Source organism: Symsagittifera roscoffensis, chromosome 10 (genome assembly GCF_963678635.1).
Source record: "Symsagittifera roscoffensis chromosome 10, txSymRosc1.1, whole genome shotgun sequence".
Lineage (NCBI taxonomy): Eukaryota > Metazoa > Xenacoelomorpha > Acoela > Convolutidae > Symsagittifera > Symsagittifera roscoffensis.
This window is the reverse complement of record NC_087071.1, coordinates 16741253-16762272: the sequence shown is the minus strand read 5'-3', so window position 1 is coordinate 16762272 and position 21020 is coordinate 16741253. Positions and strand designations below refer to the sequence as shown.

General features: G+C 34.0%; 2 protein-coding genes across 5 annotated transcripts in view; both read right to left on the bottom strand.

Moving 5' to 3' along the window:
• LOC134855167 (GTP-binding protein 1-like) overlaps positions 1-21020 on the bottom strand; it is a 152146-nt gene that overhangs the window by 53509 nt on the left and 77617 nt on the right. For 2 of the 4 annotated variants that reach the window (XM_063871587.1, XM_063871586.1), the window contains exon 2: positions 2654-2894. In XM_063871587.1, coding sequence (XP_063727657.1) covers positions 2654-2882 — 229 coding nt within the window. In that variant the 5' untranslated portion in view covers positions 2883-2894. Of the gene's footprint in view, positions 1-2653; positions 2895-7432; positions 7531-21020 lie in introns of those variants that run through there. The other 2 variants (XM_063871585.1, XM_063871588.1) reach the window with 2 other exon arrangements.
• The window catches only part of LOC134855172 (charged multivesicular body protein 6-A-like), a 49877-nt gene continuing 37598 nt past the window's right edge, over positions 8742-21020 (bottom strand). The window contains exons 2-5 of the mRNA XM_063871598.1: positions 19629-19850; positions 17011-17187; positions 11555-11725; positions 8742-9389 (exon numbers count right to left, since the gene is read on the bottom strand). Coding sequence (XP_063727668.1) covers positions 9198-9389; positions 11555-11725; positions 17011-17187; positions 19629-19751 — 663 coding nt within the window. The 5' untranslated portion in view covers positions 19752-19850 and the 3' untranslated portion in view covers positions 8742-9197. The remainder of the gene's footprint in view (positions 9390-11554; positions 11726-17010; positions 17188-19628; positions 19851-21020) is intronic.

Sequence of the window (21020 nt, the reverse complement as noted above, 5' to 3'; positions counted from 1 at the left end):
TTTTCAAAACCTATCCATGTCTCAGATAAATAGACTAAACAGACAAATTAACTGAGGGAAAATGCACTATCTTCGCAGAAGATATGATCATGCACAAGACCTACTTCTCAAGTCTTAAGTTTTACCAGCCGAACTATTTTCTAGCCAGCACAGCCAGACTAGAATTTTCGATGTGGCGAAAAGTGTAAGGACAAACAAATTGGTAGGGAGCTAATGTATAAAAGAGTTCCTGTGAAACTTAACGAACGCACTAAACAATTTATACATCTCGGCTTAGGATGATTTTGACTATTTTTTTGGAAGATTACAATTCGGACGATTTTGTAGGGGGAAGACTTTTGGTGATTTTATATGGGATATTTTTATGTGAGAAGATTTGGCTGGTCAAGGTTGAAATAACTTTCAAGTAAGACTAGTTTAATGTCTATGGGTATTTTTTTTTCCAAATACTGTATATTTTCTTTTTCGGAAGACGCGGAGGAAAACCATGAATTACTAATGATGAGAAAAGATTTCGTTCCTTTACTGCTTTTCAAGTATTTAATTACAGAGACGTGAAAAATACACTAGCACAAATATCCATCAGTTCTTTCAAAACTATAACGAAAAAAATTAAACACAGAGGCGAAGCTGCATTTCACAAACACTTGCGAGAAAACGACCAAGAAGCAGCTCTATGAAGTGAAATAGGAAAAAGTAGAAATAGGCCTCAAATTTGAGTCTCACGCACTAACCACTCACCGACGGATGCTTAAAAGCCCCAAAAACTAGCCACCAATAACGCAGCTACATATGCTAATGAATTGCCAATTCGATGCAGGAAAAAAGACACCAAAAATGAATAGACATAATTTGCATTCAATAAATTGGAAATCATAAAGCTAAATTATGTATAAATTATGCATTTCAAAATATTGCTAGATATATCGAGTTGGAAAGTTTCTGAAATCAAGTTTTCATTAGTGTACTGATATTTTTCAGCAAAAATAACTTTTTTCGGTTCATTTCAACAATGAGAAATGCATCAACTGTGTTAACTTACTAGTAATCGATTGTCAAAGCAGATGCTATCAAAAAGCTGTAAAGGTGCCCCAACGAGTGGCACCTATATTTGCGACTAAGGTTGGAAAAAAAGAAAGTTCGCACTACTACACTTTGCTTAGCAATTGTTAAGAACAGGAGAGTAGTATTTCATCAACATATTGATCAACGAATAATTTTAACTCTGTTTTTCAGCTAAAAAAAACATAGCCAACAAACAGCTGAAAAAGGGTCAATGATCTCACGGAAACAAAAAAAAAACAATTTTTTCAAATTTTCGAATTTCGTAGAAAAAAAGCTCTTTGAATTTACAAAAACTTTTATAAGAGACGACGTTATGGGTAAAACTAACAACATTTGAGAAAACTGGGTCACCAGTAGCGGATTTAGGGATTCGACCCCTTGCTGACCCAAAGGGTCCCCCTTTGAACTATTTTGAGATATACATTTTTGGCTGACGGACCCTTAAATTTTTCTAAACGTGCCTTTGGCGCCAATAAATACTAATCCAGCGGCGCACAAAATTTGATCAATTTACCGTCTTTATAGTGTTTTGGGAGAGCTCAGAAAATCAATTTGGTCGACCTAAAAAATCCCCCCCCCCCTCGAGAATTTCCTAGATCCGCGCCTGTGGGTCACAATAAGTATTTTTTTGATTCCGCTGGATAGTCCTTGAATTAAAACTTACCATTGAAATCAAAATCCTTCATAATTTTCGCGCCTTTTGCACATTTACAAACATAGCGAGTAACTTTCCTTCCTTTCAGCAAATTAATTTAAACTAAATTCAATTAAAATTAAAACTCAAACCGCAAAAAAAAATCAAATGCGAGTGACGTCCGAGTTTTAAATAGAACGTCCGAGTTTTAAATAGGACTTAAGATAATTAAAAATGTTTGCTTGACTATTCAAAAAAATGCGCGCTACATTTCCATCCCCTGGCGATTGGTAAATATGTATGTACAAGCTACACTGAGATTCACGTTGTACAACTGGAATGAAATTGGGTCTTGCATCAAATTATATCTACTTGTACCTCAGTCGAGATGGTAATTTTAAGATTTTGGCAGTTAGAAAAACTGAAATTTGTTTTTTTTTTAAGTTGGTGAGTGGGTTAAGTTCCAAATGCGGTGTTGTCCGACTTGCTAGCTTGACGATTGCTGCAAATGTATACTTCTCGTAAGTTTCAAGAAGTTGGAGTTGACAAAATATTTAAAAAGACTATTTCGCCTATAAACAAACTTTGGATGTGATAAATCCATTTTTCAAACAGAATTCACGATTCAAGCTTGTCTATCAAAATCGCAGGAAAACTTTTTCTTTTTGTAATATGCTTTCTTTTCATAAGTTTGTAATCTGATAAAAACCCCATTGGTGTATGATAATTACCCGTAAAACACAAAGAACGAAATAGCAATGAAAAATACGCAAAGATTTTTTTGAAAAATGCAAAAAAAAATCGAATAATAATATGAATAATAAAAGTTTTAGCTAGAAAAAAATGCGGGCTAAAATATAACACTTATAGTCACAACGGTGAACAAAAGTATATTTGTAATCCTACAAAAAAGCTGCCTTTTATTGCTCGTTTTTCACACCCATTTCATCTTACCATTGTGATCTGGAGCAGTCATAACTTTCTGGAACTGTTCACAGGATAGATTCAACAAAGATCCAGCGGCTGTGCTCTGTGTACTATTCTGCCCATGCTGATTATGAGCCATATTCTTTGTTTTCCCACCCGAAGTTGCTGTTGTTCTATGTATTGGTGTGGGTATGGGTGCGGTAGGCGAGTCATTGCTTGGTGGCAGAGGACAGCCCATGTCCACTAGGTGGGCCATTGTTTTTATTCTGAAAAAAAAAATCGCTTAAAGGGTAAAATATGGCCATTGAAGGTTGAAAAAGGGTCGATGAACCCAAGGAAACTGAAAAAATACACTTTGTTTCAACTTTTGATTTTCGCAGGAAAACAATACATCTCCTTAAGTAAAGCTCTTCCAACTCGAGAATCTTTTCCGATTGACGCTTTATCATGGATCATGGACCTAACCCACTTAGAGAAAACTGGGTCAATTCAAATTTCAGCTAAGCCAAATTTCAAGGCGTTTTCCTGAAAAACTTAAAATAATCATTGAAAAAAATTGAACATTAAAATGGTATTGTCCGCACCGGAATTCCATGGAACAGTATTGTCCGCATCGGAGTTCGATGGATAGTAATCGATTATATAATCAGTTCATAGACATTCTCTATAACCTTCAAAAACAAGCGAATTCAAAAAAATATAATGCATCTGCTTTTGAAAGCGATCCATTGTAAATAGATTATAATCGTTTTGTTTTCCGAAAAATAGTCAAACATCAGCAAATAGGCTTCAGTTAATTTACAACTTGACAATTGCTTTCGCAAAACACACATTGATTTTTTAAAGTGTAATTCACATTGGCTAGAAAACTGTTATCTTGTTTTCTATTTTTCTCTTCATAATTTTCCCCTTTTTTCTTATGTTTTTGCTGCCCTATATTTTGTATTTAACTTTAACTCTTTTATCCAATGACGCCAATGACGTATCTTCTCCGATGTATCTACCTCATCTCATCAGGAATTTAACCTGACAGTAACTCTAAAACATAGCCAACAGAACGACAGCAAAAGAGTCAAAACAGAAAAAAAAAATTATGTCTTATGTTTGAAAAAATCTAAGCTTTCGAATTTAAAGGGAAAAATAGATGCCTTAAAATTTTTTTGAATTTCTAGAACAATTAATGATTTACACTTTTTTGATTAAATTACCCCAATTTGATAAAATTGGATCAATAGGTAAAACTTTTATTCCGCTGGAAAATCTGAAAATTAAATTCTACTTTCGAAACTAGAAGTCGATCACGTTTTTCGTAGCCTTTACATGTTTGCTGTTCGATAGCGGAGTTTGCTTTACTTTAACAAAGGAAATGAAATGAACTTAAAAAGAAATCATAAGTCAAACCGTGAAAAAAAAATCAGCCTGAACAAATGTTACGACTTTCTTGAAAAACAATCATCAGCACCTATATAAGAGTCTCAACTACGTTCATCGACTTTTAAAAACGTCATTTTTAGGCAGTTTTTTTAACGCTAAAAAAATTCTTGATTGGTTTTGAACTCCGGCGCCACTCTCAACCCCACCCCATAAACAATCTGTTTCAGTTGGATAAGTGCGTGCGATGTGGTAGAGATTAATGTGTTGGGGGTGGGGGCTATTTTCGGGGAAGGGTTTTAAGTTAGAAAAAAGCGTCAAAACGCAATTTTGGCCTGTTTTTTTTTCGACGTCAATAAAATTTTTGAAAACTCTTGGGTTAATAAAGGGGTGCAGCTGTTCGATTTTTAATGGATATCGTTTTGCCACAAATACATAAATGTGAGTAGGTTTAAAAAATCGAATGGGTCGTGAGTAAGGCGAATAAAAATTTTCAAACTTGTACAGATTGATTATAACCGATTGCGTGATCCCAAAGTGGAATTACTATCCATGGAAACTCAGTGTGACTGCTTGAAAATAAAGCACAGTAATGGATTGTGGATTATGATGCACGTAAATTTTTAATGAGAAACTACAAAAAACGGACGACCGTCAGATTTCTCAAATCAAACAGAAAATCAAATTCTGAGGTTCTTATCATTTTCCTAATTTGGGAATAATGGAGTTACAAAACATGATAACTGTAATTGGCAATAATGCAAAAAAATTTACGTTAGAAATAGGCTATAAACGTTTTTAGATCCAACGTCGAACTATGTTTTTTGTTTCATCATATGCACGGATTGAAAATCTTCTGAGCATAACTTTTTCTTTTCTTTTTCTGTGCTTTGAGAAACTCTGCCTTCTTGTTTTATCCAGTACATTGAAGCTCATTAATTTCTTAGAAGTTTCGTTTTTTTTTAATTTTCTATCGTTTTTGAGCCTCGGTTTCTTATGAACAGGTTTTTTATTTGGTCAAAACCGAGTGTATTGGTGTTTATCCTGTCCGAATCTCTTTATACTCAAAATTATTTCATATCGAAATTGTTGCGATGAATCTTAACTCTCGGATACATAAACTTTCTATACTTAAAAAAAAAACATTTTCAGTTGCATCTCAAGTATTTCGCAGAATCTATAACGACTTCTTAGTTTGACTACAGCTTGCCTTCAGAAATTCCATCTTGTTGCGAGGGTGTCGTGTCAAGGTGTTGAGGAGCCAGGTTGCCGAAACTATCCATAGTGACTGGTTGTCAAAAATTAAAGCATTATTTGCATCACTTGGCTTAAGCATTCCAAGCACTGAGGCAGGGCCCTCGAGAAAAATTTCATACCAAGCCCTTCGCACTCTAATGAACTTCAATTTTGCGGTTAAATTTTATTTTCTTTTCCTGCGGCAGCAGTTTGTACCCAGGAATGAGACCCTAATTATCTAATTTTCCAATTACTTGTCCGAAAAATATCAATTTATCTTAGACGGCAAAAAAAAACGTGAAAGAAAACAGCATTTTCGGCAACGTGATACTTGATACATTGACACACTGAGCTTTCATCGTTGCGAGAGACAGACAAAAATGATCCGTTCTGCCTGTAACGGTGAAGATCTTTTCAACTACTAGGACGTATTTGATTATGTAAGAAAGACAGCAACACCGAGAAATATCCTGAGCCAATTAAGACTCGAAACCTTTTTCGTTAGATATGCAATGTGGAACATTGGTAAGCTTAGGCAACCAATTTGATATCTAAACGAGACTGCTCGTATCAGGGCGAAGCCGTGAAAATACACAGGGTCTTCCACTTCGTAATTTTTTGAGATATCAATTTTGGGCGCACAGACCCTAAAATTTTTCTAAAGGCGCCTTTGTCGCCAACATATACTTTTAAAAACGCCTCCAAAAAATTGCCTCCAGCGCACAAAAAACAGTATTTTTAGTGCTTTGGGATAGCTCGGAAAATCAATATGGTTGACTTGAAAAAGAAACAAAAAGAAAAAGTTGAAAATCTGCTCGAACCCAATGAGAGGTACAAAAGTGATAACATTTTCCATCTACTCTGCCTTAAATCAAATTGGAAATTTTCAGAGCAGGATTAGTTCGCCGCATTCGCCTCGCAATAAGGAACAATTGGAATTGTTTGCGATTTAATTATCTCAAATTGGTCTTCGAAATTTGAGAAACGAAACTGTTTATATCAATTAAAGGAAAAGCCCTATATGATTACACTGACCTTAAGCTAGTCTCGACTAGTTTTGGATAAAGACAAAAGTGATACTCTTTGGAAAAAAATAGTCAGAAACTTAAAGGCAACTAATATGACAAAATAGCACGCCTCAAAACAACTTTGAGAGCGTGATAAATAGCCCGTCTTAAATAACTTGCGACAAGGCTTTCATGGCGAAATTGGTAATTTCCAAACACCCTAAATTTTACACAAAAAAATGCGGGTGAAAACTATTTTTTACTTCTGAACTCTCCGAGCAGACTTTACTTTCCAAGCATGTGCAGTCGTCCATTACTTTCTTCGATTGAGGCGAACAAAATTCACTAACAAAAAATTCTAACACTACTTCACTAAAAAAAATTCACTAACAGAACTAAATTTATAACTTCGATTGAGGCGAACAAAATTCACTTACCAAAAAATTCTAACACTACTTCACTAAAAAAAATTCACTAACAGAACTAAATTTATGATTTTAAGGTAGACGTTCAAAAATAAAGACATGATGTTTTGCGTTTTTCAGGTTTCGGTAGACAAAAAACCGCCAAGTTGCTATACAATGTAAGTTGCTATGCAAAAAGTTGTTCACGGGAAAATTTATGAGTTCCCGATTACAAGTCACTTGCTCTCGCAATGGAATTAAGTCTAAACACAGTTCACTTCGTCGGATTATTCAACGCTACTCCTGCTAGATCGCTTGCGATAATAAATTGAAATTCCTTTTACGTCCGACCAAAAAATATTATTGCTAAGTTTCCTTCCTACTTTTCGGAATCTGACAATATGAAGAGAGAAATGAAAAAGCGCTCATGCGATTGGTTGAAATCAAAAAACTTTTTCATAGCAGTAGAAAACTTTTAGGTTGAACGACTTAATCAATGGTTTATTCTGCAGTCGGTTACAAAAATCGGTCAATTCATACCAAACCTGACTCGAAGAAAAATTTATTGTGCCAGGAATTTAAAGGTTATATTTAAATAACTTATGACAATGAATACTTTTTCCAAAATGTTACAGGTGTTTCGACTTTTCAACTGTTCCGTTCTCTTACATGTATAGCTCACGCGAAATTATCCTACATACCCGTTGAATTGTTTATGTATTGCGTCACTAGAGAAACTTTTTTCAAAATTAGTTTTCATTCGTCTGATAAAGCAAAAAAAAACTTACCACTGAGTAATAGGAAAACTTTAATCCACTTATCTATTAACTGAAAACACACCTTGATCAGATGTAGAAAACGATAAAAATGGGGCTTCAAATAGTAAATAGTTCAGTTCAAACAATTCCGAGCGTAAAGAAAAAACGACGTCATTGCTATATTGCTATATTTAGAGCACCGTGACGTCAGTGTCGTTTTAATACCATGAAAATGGCGTTGTATGTTGTGTAGACCAACCTCTTGTCAAACGCAATTGGAGCGGAGATTCGACTGACGCAAAAATATAAAGAATTGCTCCATTGATACAATTTAGCAAAGGATAGAATACGTTGCTGAAAACATAGCCAACTTACAGTTGGAAAAGAGTAATGAACGCAAGGCAACAAAAAATTGAGTTGTTTTCTGAAAAATTTTCAACTTTCGAATTTTTAAAGAAAAAAAATTAAGCCTTCAAGGTCTTTGAATTTCACGAGCAATTTATGATTGGTGCTCTTTTGATAAAATTAACCGAATTTAAGAAACCTGGATCAACAGGTAAAATTTTATTTCGCTGGGAAATATGATAATTCCATTCCATTTTCGAAATTAGAAGTCGCAAGCGTTTCGTGACCTTTACATTTAGTTTTTTTTTTGTATTTAAGAACAAAAGAAACACTACAGCTCGCATGTGTTAAAAAGGTATATCATCTCAATGATCTTCCGATGTCAAAAAACTTTAATGATGGACATTTTGCTAGATAAATCTAACGTCAATACGTTTTTTTTATTTAGGTGGGAAATCTTAAAATTTTAGAAACCAATTTCGAAACTTCTAGTTTTTAATTTAACTTTTTGGGCCATTCGCACTTTTGTTTCCCGGGAGCGAAATCTTCCTTCCATTTAGAAACTAAATTTGAAGTTAACATAAGCAAAATCAAAAACCAAACCGCTTAATATCACATTTGAGCATTGACAACTTCCTTAATAAAAAACGACTTGAATAAGGGTCTTCACGTCAATCAATCAATGACAGTAAAAAAACTCAAATCTTCCATTAAAACGGCTCTTTCATCTTCTTCCCCTTCCCCTTCACCACCACCTAAAAATGCTTAATGTTTAGGATAACAAGAAGTTTTCCACAGTTAAATATGCGGACTTATAAGTTAAATATAAGTTTAGAAAAGTCGCCTAAATAATCAGCATACCAATTGTAATAACAACCAGATATTATAAACAGACGTTATTTTTGTTAAATTCCGCAATTTGCGAATGAAAATTTGGGCAGTGAGCTTTGCATTAAGAAATTAATTTAACTCAAAATCGAATTGACAAGAAAAGTAACATTAAATTTCTGAATTTATCATAAGTGAAATCAAAACAGGATAGAAAAACTTAAGAAAAGTAAAAGCACTGCTCGAAAGCTGGCATTTCTGATCATAACCATAAGCAAGTTTAGTTTGCCATTTGTTAACAGTCGATATGAAATGTAAGCAATTATTTATTTCAACTCGGGAACAAAAATTTAAATCTTTGTAAAACAAAAAGTTCGAACGAGCAATATCTGTTTGACTATTCGTCAATCTACTGAATTTTTCTGCTAGAAACCAATTCAACTTATTCGAGGTTTTGATTAACGACAGGAATTAATAATATTTTCTTGTATTTCTATAGATTTTAATCTTATTAAAATAATAATTTTGAATTGAAAGGGTTCAAGGTTGTATTCGTATAACCGTCAATTTTGCCAGTTCGAACATTCTACAATTTCCTCGTTCATTAAACTTATTAATTTAATCATCCCGCTTCCGCTACTCTAGCTTTTCTAGATGGACTTTGATTTTTATTCTCTCGTTCTCTGTCTGGAACACTGCTTGGTAATTCATCATCTGGAACTTCTGGTAATTCCATTTTGCTGTTGTTGGTATCTTTGTTGCCCCGTTCCATTTCGTCAGCTGCAATAAGTGCTTCTAACTCATCAAGAGCCGCCTGTATAAAAAAGCAAAAACTTAACCGAAATCCAAACTTTAAGCAGAGGTTGAGCTGCATTTCGCATAAAATGCAAAAACGGCAAAAAAAATTCTAAAAAAACAACATTGCCAATCTAAGATTGAAAAACAGTAATGAACGCAAAACATAAAAAAAAACACTGATTTTGTTGAAAAAATCTCAATTTTTGAATTTCAAAAAAAAAATAGATGCCCTTCAAGCTCTTTGAATTTCTGGAACATTTTATGATTGGCGCTTTTTTGATAACATTAATCCAACTTGAGAAAACTGGATCAACAGGTAAAGTTTTTGTTCCGCTGGAAATCTAAAATATAAAATCCACTTTCGAAACTAGAAATCGTTCATGATTTTTTGCGCCAGTTCCACGTTCGTATTTGGAGAGTGCTATTTACGTCACTTTCAGCAGATGAATTTCAATTGAACTCAAAAAGTGCATATAAACCTAAGACTTCCTAGAAAAAAAAACAAAAAAAAATCAGCAAGACCTATATAAGAGTCTTCACTGCGTTCATTACTCTTGAAAAACTCAAACAAATACGAAAATAGACGTCGACAAAATCGATCAATTTTAAATTTATGCTAAGTGTGTTGTGAATCAGAGGCGGATTTAATGCGAGCTTTGCCTTTAAGATTTTTGTCAAAGTTTTGATAAATTCGCTATCAAAAAAATCAGATATTGTGACTGAGGAATCTTAAGCGGTGTAAAAATAACGCCTATTTATGAAATATGTACGGACTGACATAAAAGATGTTCGTCATAACCATACGGATAAATGGCTACAGAAAAATTTCAGTTTTTTCTCCAAATAAATTGAATTTTTATGTTGTATTTTCATGAATTTTTCGTACTCTTTATTTAAATCAACTAGCAAGAATGTCCTCAAGAATCAATTGACTCGCAGAAAGCATAAACCTTTGAAATAATTCAAACGTTTTCATTACGAGGCCAAACTATGTGTTTTGTGAATTGTGAGCGGAATCCGGAAAGATGCTCTCTTTGTTCTTCTTTTGTTCTTTCGTTTTCTTTGATCGTTCCGACAAATTTTAAATAGGTTTAAAGACAAACAAACAAGTGAACAAAACTGAAGAGAACTAGGCTTTCAAAATTTTTAAGTAGTAAAACATTTTCTTTGGGGTCCCATCTAAGCTAAAGGGTCCCAAGTATCATAATTATACCTGAAACGGTTCGCAAAACTTTACTATCAACTATAGAGTAAAAAATTTCAAATTTTATGAAATCCAAGTTTTTGAAAATTTATCAAAAAACTCATAAGAACCGTCTTATCTGGGAAGCTCAAAGGATTTGAGCAGTTATATTTGGAAGCAGGATTTGCAGCCCTTGAGAGTACCGTGACAGCACCGGACTATAGGGTTGGGAACATTAAATGAAAAATATTCAAAAATCATAAACAATGTCATGTCTCAGAAGTTGAAATCATTTGAGCAGCCGTATTTGGAGGAAAGCTTTGCAACACCTGAGTATCCTGACAGCATATTTTTGGAAATTTTAAATATTAGCGTTAGTCATTTAAATCCCGAAATTTAAAACGTTTCTCAAAACATTTGGCTGTTGATACTCATCCAGCTTTTGGATCGAAAAAAACTTCTGGAATATTCATGATTTTCGCCAAAACATTGTCAATGACGCCTTTTTTTAACCATTATCCCCTATGAAATTCGCTTGAACATTGAGTCCGCAGAGTTTTTGGCGTTGCGTTTAACTAAAAGATAGATAGATTGAAGTTTAAACTACTACAAATTGTTAATTTTTACTGACATCGCCGATAGAAACCCTTAGAAGCTATTATATTGGTTATATTTTTGACAAAAACTTGTCTTGAATGTCGGAACGATTATTAAAAGATTCCCCTTAATATACAACTACCTTTTTCTGATTAATAAGCGGAGATCCGCTTTTTGACTAAGTGAGTCAAGTTCTTTATTGACTGTGTGGATTTCCAAACTCACATAGGTGAGTTTAACATTAAGTTCTCCTTCGTTTAAAATAACTCCTTCGTTTAAAATTCTATCAGGCGAAATGCTTATCCTGTTTGTTTGCGCATTTCGAAACTGCCAATGGTCAATTTAACAATCAGTTTGAAATAACTCGTTCTTTCAAACTTCTATCATGCGAAATGCCTAACCTGTTCGTCCTGTTCTGTAAGTGATCCAGCTAGAGTGTCTTCTATCTGTTGTTGTAATTCAACCGCATCTCTAGTGTCATCCATCAACTGCTCAATATCATCCAATTTCAACACCTGCTGCAGCTTAGCCAGTGCATCCTTGCCCGCCTTCAGACCATCCACCACTTTCACCTAAACGATACATGGACATCAAACATACAGTTAGCCAACAGACTCTTAAATGTCAATGAAAAAGCAAACAATTTTTTTTCAAACTTGAACAGTCATAAAAATGGTACACACTGTCTCACGTACTTTGCTCATAGAAGACCGAAAAAGAAAGAGGAGCAAAAATTCAAGTCAGTAGGGTTTAAAACTTAATTCACAGGGTTGTCCTTAACTCTTAAGACAATTCGATACTTTTGCAATTGCCTCATCCAATCTTCAGCCATGAACATTAACAAGGTGTATACTTTGCCTTACGGTGTAGTAATTTTTAAAACATAAAAGTTTTTATGTGTTCAACATGCAATAACACTCTCAAGTAGATGAATTGCGTTTATTTTCGTGAAAAAAAAACAAGAAACATTACTAGTAAGGTCCAAAAACGTTCGATGTATCAAAAATTCGACTTTTCGCATATCCAAATCTGTTTTTCCGAATTCGGGCGAAACCGCTTATGCAAAGCAGATTTTACAACCCGTTGATTCAGTTGAAACCTGTGTCCATGAGAGAACTTTTAGTTTTTAACATGAGAAAAACTGTCAAAACTTCAATTTTTCCGAAGGCCATAACTTTCGTTCTAAAAATTCTTGAATTGAAATATTTCAAGCCCGTAGGAAACGTGAAAATTTACAAAATAGAACGGAATATGCAAGAAGACGGATTCCATTTATACCACTTAGGCATCCGGCAGTATTTTGTGAGTAATGAAACACTTTCAAAATATTTTTGTTACTTTTGTGCCATTTTTATTTATCCGAAATCATGTAATATAACTAGGTTCACGAAAATATTTTCAACTACTTATAACAGTTGATATCAAACCATTCAATTCAGCATATGACATTGGAAAGGACAGACGAAAGGCGCATTGCGCGCCTACTTAAGGTCTACACGCTATTCAAATAAGTTAGAGTTAATATTAGAAAATAATTATAACATTGAAATCAAACTTTTTGAAGCAGTTTCTTATTATTTTTGGAGATTGAGCACAAAAGTTAGAGTTAATATTAGATTGAGCACAAAAATAAGAGTTAAAATTAGAAAAAAAATAACATTAAAATCAATTTTTTTTGAAGCAGTATTTTATCAGTTTTGGATTTTTTGAAGCAGTATTTTATCAGTTTTGGATCCGGCACGCTATTCGAACATTTGGTCTACACGCTACTCAAATAAGTCAGAGTAAATATTAAAAAATCATAATAATATTAAAATCAGTTTTTTGTGAAGCAGTTTCTTATTATTTTTGGAGATTGAGCATAAATATATAGCATGCGCTCGGGTCAGTCTGTTATCGATAATTTATACCACGTCTCAAAAATCTCAAGAATTAATAGAAAACAAAAAGGAACATTATGAACATTTCTTCACATTTCATGAAACCAAGCAGCCTGATTCCTGTTTTTAGGACACCTATCCCGCATGAGAGCAAACAGGCTTAAAGATTTCAGAAGGCATTGACTAAATTTTTAGCAAGCAGTGTTAGTGTTAACATTATTGATTAACGATTAACACATCTGTAGTATGCGCTCAGGTCAGTCTGTTATCGATAATTTATACCACGTCTCAAAAATCTCAAGAATTAATGGAAACCAAAAAGGAACATCATGAACATTTCACATTTCATGAAACCAAGCAGCATGATTCCTGTTTTTAGGACACCTATCCCGCATGGGAGCAAACAGGTTTAAAGATTTCAGAAGGCATTGACTAAATTTTTAGCAAGCAGTGTTAGTGTTAACATCATTGATTAGGTTGGCAAACTCCACATTCTGCTTTAGAACTGCAGAAAATCCTTCATCTGATTTTTTTTTGTTAAAAAAGACATATCACCCTAATAAAAACTTGATAAATCAGTTTTCATGAAGAAAAAAAACTAACTAAGATTTCCAGATAGCGGCCGGAAAAGCATGCATTTTCCATTACTTCAACGAATGAATTTTCCAGATTTTCCGATATAAAATAATCTATACATGTTCCAGAGGAATCAATAATTCGAGTTGCAGTTTTTCACTAGTGCAAAGCCCTTGGCTGTTATTGAAAATACGTATGATTGCTGTACAATAATTTTCTCATTTCTTGAATCATCATTATGGAAATCTCCAGCTAGGATTATTGGTATCTCAAATTGTGAATGATTTTCTAATTGCTTAACGAGCTCATCGACAAAGTGCATTTTATTGAAGCGTGATGGGACATAAGCTAACGCAATTATCAATTTATTCCCACCAATTTCTACAAGCATTGATATGGATTCTGGTAAATCACTATCAAAACGTTACATAAAATTAACTTTTTCGCCCAGTTGTATCATAGTTTCACGACCTCTTGTTATTCTATTTTTCGAAATGAAGGTGTGAAATCTTCATTTAACAAAGTTTGTGTTAAACATAATATACTAACAGTAGACTCGAGACTACTGAGAAAAGTTTCTACATTTTTATGATGCTTTTTAAACGAGCGCACACTATACAGTAAAACATTAAAGTTAGCATAAGCGTTTCTCCCTTGTTCCAATCAAGTTTTACGCGATGTAGATGATTCAAAAATATTTTTAACAAAGTACTTCTTAACATCATTGTATGTGTAGTCGAGCAGCTTTCCTCCCTCAAAAATTGGTCAATTTTTTTGATCTGCTGATTTCCTTTCCACTCATAGAAAATAGTCCCTTCACGCGTCTAGGCATTTTCAGCACAGGGAACGTTTCTCATGAAGATGAAATATTGAGCCTTGGTCGGTTCAAGTCTTCGAATTATCGTAAATAACTCAGCTGTTCAATTACTCTATTTTTTCTTCCTTAAAAAATGATTTTCGCAGCTCTCCTCGCAAACTTGTCATTGACTGGACTACTCTGGGTTCCGCACCTTGGGAGTCGATGCGCAATAGACACGTCTTTTTCATCAATAATTGCATCAAATTGTCTTGCTTAGTCAATCATCATAGTTACCGTTACGTTTTCCTTATCATACCTTCTGCGATTTTCAGATTGCATACTATCCTCATTTAGGCTGGTTGTTCTTACATGGTCTAGCCGATTGTACAATTCCAATTATTCAGCTTCCGATAGGATTTGTAGCTTTGAAATGTTCGCTTGATCTGTAATTTTTTCTTCTACCTCAGAATGGAAATTACTTCAGAAGTTCTCGTATGGCTGCATCCATTAAACACTTCATTGACTCGTTCATTTCTGCACGGATAGTTTGAATAACCTCCACTAAATTTTTCCATTTGTTTTAAAATGGTAGCTTTGGTTGTCTGAATGATAGTTGAGTCAGATTCTTCATTTGGTTGGCTCAGCATAATGAAATGTCTTGTGCTATCGGACCTGTCTTGCTGTGCCAAGAAGGGTTTGGTCCCGGACTCTATAATTGGGCATTTCTTTCAATGGGAAAAACTGGATCAAATATGAGAAACTGGATAAAAGAGTAATTTTTCTTTAAAAACAACTTTCGGAACAAACAATTGCATTTTCCACTTAATTTTTTAACCAACTGATTGCATCACCCTTTCCACTTCAATTTTTAACGAACTGATTGCATCAGGTAACAAACCTGATTGTTTCGACTGCGATTTAAAACATCTGCTGTAATTTCCATCTTTAGATCAATTTCGTTTTCTATCTTCCCCACATATACAATGTCATGACCCGTTGAGAATCCCGAGAAGTGCCAAAAAGCTGCAGCTTATGACATAATATCGCAACTAGTTTTACTCGGATACCCCCTCGTTTATAAAACTGCCAGCTCAAAACGGACCAACGCGTTGAAAATCTGGCCCCTAGAAAAAGCATCATTCACCGAACATCCAATCTCTTGAGCGTATTAGGGAGAAGGTGTCGACACCAGCACGAATACGCTATAACTGGAAAAGGTGGTTCTTCTTCTAGGTCGGTTTATCCGCTAAAGATCATGGGCGAATTACAGTGATAGACTTGACGAGATTACATCAACATGACCGGATAAAACGAAAAAATCTTTTTTTAATCTTCGAAACATAATCGATCTCTCGAATTCGATCATAAGCTCAAAACAGTACCGTTGTAGCTGCTAATGCAAGCATAAGGTGACGACCATACTTATATTTACACAAAAAATTTTTTTAAAGAGTACGCATACATTAAATCGTTTAGACAACTGACATCAAAATGTCATAACCTAAGGAGTACGGAGTCAAGAAACCTTCATATTTTGTTGAAAAACTACATCATCTAAAAGCTATTTGAAATTCAACAAACTTCTATGATTGTTTTTTTCAAGCGCAATTTGAGACAAATGTAATCACACAAGTCATTCACGATTTTATTTCGCACCATTTCAACTTATGTAATTAAAGAGCTAATTTTCCTTTCCTTTAGTAATTTAAGTTAACGTGCACTTCAAACGATCAAGCTACGAAACGACATATTTGAGCAAGAAAAAATTCCATTTGAACGGTGGCAAATTAAATCAATGTGAACTTCACACGATCTCAAGCTACGAAACGACAAATTTGAGCGAGAAAAAATTGGGTCTTTTCGATTATACCACCCTAAATTATGAAAAAAATGAAATGAAAATTTTTATTATATAATTGGGACGCTTTTACTAGAAAATTCACTATATTATTATTATGAGTTTGGTAAAAACGAACCATTTTTACTTAATTGAGCCTCACACTGACTTTTTTTCATTTAGGGGGGGGGGGGGGGTTATTCCATTAAATTTGAGCGAGAAAAAAATTCCATTTGAACGGTAAGATTCCATTACGAATAACTCAAGTGGCAGTAAGGAAATAATTTGGAAAAAGAAATCTTTTGATAGAAATGCAATTCTTAAAAAGTGGTGGATTCGTTAATCGGTCCAGAAGTGTCAACTTTAAGGGCAAAAAATTCTAATTTTTTTTTATATTTACTGAAAATCTTGGCACGCCCTCTTGTCTCACAAGATTCCTAGATCCTGTTATGAACATAGAAATTTCGGAAACTTTAATTAGAGAAACCAAGGTTATTTCATCTGAAACAGCAATACATCCCCTGCAAGAGTGCTCAATGTCATCCGCCTCCTCGAGGCGAAAACGGCTACCACGAAATGGATGACGCCACCTCCATCATGAAAGTAAGACCCTACCGTCAGCTTCGCCAAGGCCCGAGAAGGGCCGTATCGACACGAGTGTATGAACGGATCAGTCCGAGGACTCACCACTACTATACCCGGATTGCTCCTATTCAACTGTTCGATTTTTATTGGGAAGATGGGAAGAAAAAAACATCCACAGACCTGTATTTCAGCCATCTCGATTTCGCCCACCATTGCATCTAGATTGTCTAACTGCGTGTCTGTTTTGGCCAAAAGAGACTCCTTGTATCTCTTCCTCCTCAACACACACTTGGCTCTGTCTGTCTTCTCTTGCTGTAGTAACTGTCTCGCCACTTGTCTCTCCCGTTCAAGGTCAGCCTATACACACACAACAAAGCACAAATATACATCTGTTGTTCACTTGCTGATATATTCGTTCAATTATTTGTTCACGAAACGAATAAACCTTGAATTTTAAGACGCCTTTTTCTCAAAAAATGATCTAGACAAAACTTACTTAGAATTTCAGCAGAATTAATATGGTGTTATTTGTTTTTCGAAACTCGTGCCCAAAAATTTATCTCAAAAGTGGAATCTTTTTGGCTTTTTAGTCAATCAGAAATTACGCAGAAACTACCGGGTCAATTACTGACAAAATTATATCACAGTTAGCCTCTTATAGAGCCTGACAAAATTTAAAAAGGTTAATATCTCTTCAAATTTGAGCAAAACGTTTAAAATAGATTTTCAAATGAAAAATGGGTTTTCTATTACTAAAAATGACACATTTCGGCAATTAAACAAAAATAAATGTAATTGTACAAAAGTTAAAAGATTATCCTTTAAGTTTGTTGGGTTGCATAAGAGGCTCACTTTGATATAACTTTGTCAGCAGTCGATTCGGTAGTTCTGGCCTAACTTTTTGAATGACTAAAAACAGCCAAAATGACCCATTTTTGCGGTATAATTTTAGTTCCGAATTTCGCTTAACTAATTGCACCATATTAATTCTGCTTAAATTTTATGTACCATATTAATTCTGCTTAAATTTTCTAAATTTAGCCCAATTTTAATTTTAAATTTCAAGTTTTATTCGTTTTGTCCTAATAATTTAAATCAGCATAGTGCTGATTTAAATCTCGAAAATAAACGAACAATACTGAAAAAACATCACCTATTTCATGGCAAACATTACCATAACACACTATATAACGTGTAACAAAAGTAATAATTTTTGAGCCGAGGATTTGCTGGTGCGCGTGCAGTAAATCGCTGTATCAGAAAATTACCATATCAGTAAACTGATTTATGAAACGATTACTTATTAATTACGCAACCAGTTTCGTCATATTAAGCAAAAACTGAGCTTAAAATAAACACATCAAGGAACCAAAATGAAAAACTTTTCTCGATTGACTACACTATTTCAACTCTTTAATTGTAAAACTTTATTTAAAAAAATGTTAGTCATAATTACTGGCAAGTAAAGAAATCAACTTTTCAAAAACATTTTTTTGAAAACGTTATTATTTGGAAAAATGCATTTTCGTTTTACTGAACACTTTTTTAACAATTTTCGTTTTCCTGATCAAGTCATTTCATTTTCTGTTTACCTATCTCGTCTGCCCGTTTTCTGGTTGCTGATACATCGGTTTACCGAACTAACACAGGTTTTTCTATAACCAATGTTCAAAAAAATACAACTTAAACATATCATGGTCAAATTAGCTGCCGGTACACAAGACATAAAATACGTCGAAGTTTTTTTTCAGAAATGAACTGAATATAATACATTTTTTAATCGGTTGTCTTTCTTCAATAAAATCAACGGTGACGAGTCTGATCCAGAACGTGAACTTAATTGGCAATTATGAGGGACAATAAGGCAAACAAAGCAGAAACAAGGCACCCAATTAGAAGAAAATTATTAGCCGGATACTGAATCACTATTTAAAAGCAGTTAGTCTGATTTTGATTCGATTTGAGGGCCAGCAAATTGTGAAACTATAATTCGTTTACCACCTGATTCGTTCAATTACCTGCCAAAATGCCTTCGTTTTGTTTGTTTTGCTCTTTATCACGTTCAATCTCTAAATCAAACCCGTCTCCGAAACTCACAAAGCAGTAAATAACGAAAAAATACTTAAGCAGATACCAGCTGATCCGAAAAAAAAGCTTTCAGAAAAAATTAGGCCAGCACTATTTTGTCGTCGAATGATGAAGTATGAAGTTACTAGGCTGCTGTTATAAACAAAACCGAAAATGAACGAAAACTAGAAATGGTAAATTAACAAACACCAAAGGCAAAATTTGAATACAACGGTTATTCATAACGTAAATATACTAACACAAGTATCTTTTTGATGGTACCGCAGAATTGATGAACTTTTTCTATTGTCTGTTGAATTTTTGTTGTTCTTCATGACAAATTAATTAAGACTTTGAAAGTCAAAAGCCGATAAAAAAGACCGCTTTCATAGATTTAGCCACGAAAATATTCCACAATAAATTCACAAACGATAGGCCGTTTACTAATTTTTTCGAGTCGTTAAAACAAGTCCTGGCCATTTTTAAATTTTGGATCTTAATAGCGTCAAAAATTAATGTTACCTCCAGGCCAGATGTGAGAAATAAATCGCTGGATTTCAATTTACTATAAATGAAGTCATCAAATTATTCTGTTAGATAGGTGATTCTGTTATACAGGTTCTTCATACAGCGAAAGTTTGTACCACAAAAGAGCCCCATTTTGCACATGCAAATTGATTAGATGAATCAACAAATTATTCCTAGCTGAACTCAATAGAATGTTCACTTGCCTGTGTCTTTCTCTGGAACATGTGTAACTGGTCTCTGGCCTTCTTTAATTCCAGCACTGCCCTGTCATTGTCAGTCACTCTGCTATTCTGCTTCTTTTTACTCTTTCCAAACACATTGCCCATCCCTCACACAATGTATAACAAAATTGCCTATCAAAATTGCTAATCAGTCACTGTTAGTAATATTTCCCCTAAGAACTGTAATCTTCATATTAATTGTCTGAAAAAAATTACAAAAATGTTACATTTATAACCAAAGGCAAAGCTGGCCATCGCATGACTTGTGATACAAAAATATAAAGGACAAACAACTAGGTTTTCAGCTAATTCTTATCTTATTTCAACCGAACCAAATCAGAAAAAAATAGACAAAGGGCTTCACTGACCTAATACTATTTGTTGGAAAAATTTAACTAACCTGAAAGATATCAAACTTTTGAAATTTCATTCACTACCTACACAATGTCAGTTAAAAACAGCCTTAAATAATTGCGTTGGTTCCAAAAAAAACTCGAATTAAACCAACTTTGAGAAAAAAATGTCAAAAAAGACTATTATCAGCAGTAACGTTTGGGTAAATGCCCTTTGGGCCGAAAAAAAAACTTGGTGATAAAACATTATGAGCTCAGCAAAGTTCTCACATTCCTCCCAGCACACTCAATTAAGAAACAAGACGAGGATAGCCAGTTATTTTGCATGTAGCACAATGCTCCGACCATATGCATAACAAAAACTTTTAAAAAAACTTTTATTTTTATCTTCAACTGAGTGTCGTTTTAAGTGCGTGGAGCGATTCGTGAACTAAAAAAACGCGTAGAAACTTACTTAAATTTTTTTCAGAAAACTATTATTGCAAAGAAAACACTAAATTAAGCATTCAAATTAAATTTCTTTATAGTAAAACTCGGTTTTTTAAGCCTAAAAATTTAAATGAAAAATATTTTGATGAAAAAAAAATTTCAAAAAATTTTCCTTTGCTCGCTCGAAATTGAACTAAAAATAAAAAATTGTAAATCAGTTTTTCTCAGCATTGGGACAACTATTTGAAAAATAAGGTCGTTCAAATCACCCTGAAAGGGCTTTAATTTGGTATATCACTTGATCCAATCCGATGATTATTTGTGGAACATGATTTAGCAAGGAAAACAAAAAAAAAGAAAAACTAAAACACCCGAATACTAAGTTCCTCCCTAATTTCAATGGTCGGAATAATTATTATCACCCTTCATACGAAGCAATATGAGAGGTCTAAGCCGATATAAGACTAACTAGCCGCAACATAACATATTAGACTAACTAAGGCAAATAAACCTTCTAAGCAAAATCAAAAAACATTACATTCAAGGTTGAACATGTTTCGGTTAGAACGGGAAATTTAAATGCAAAGACGTC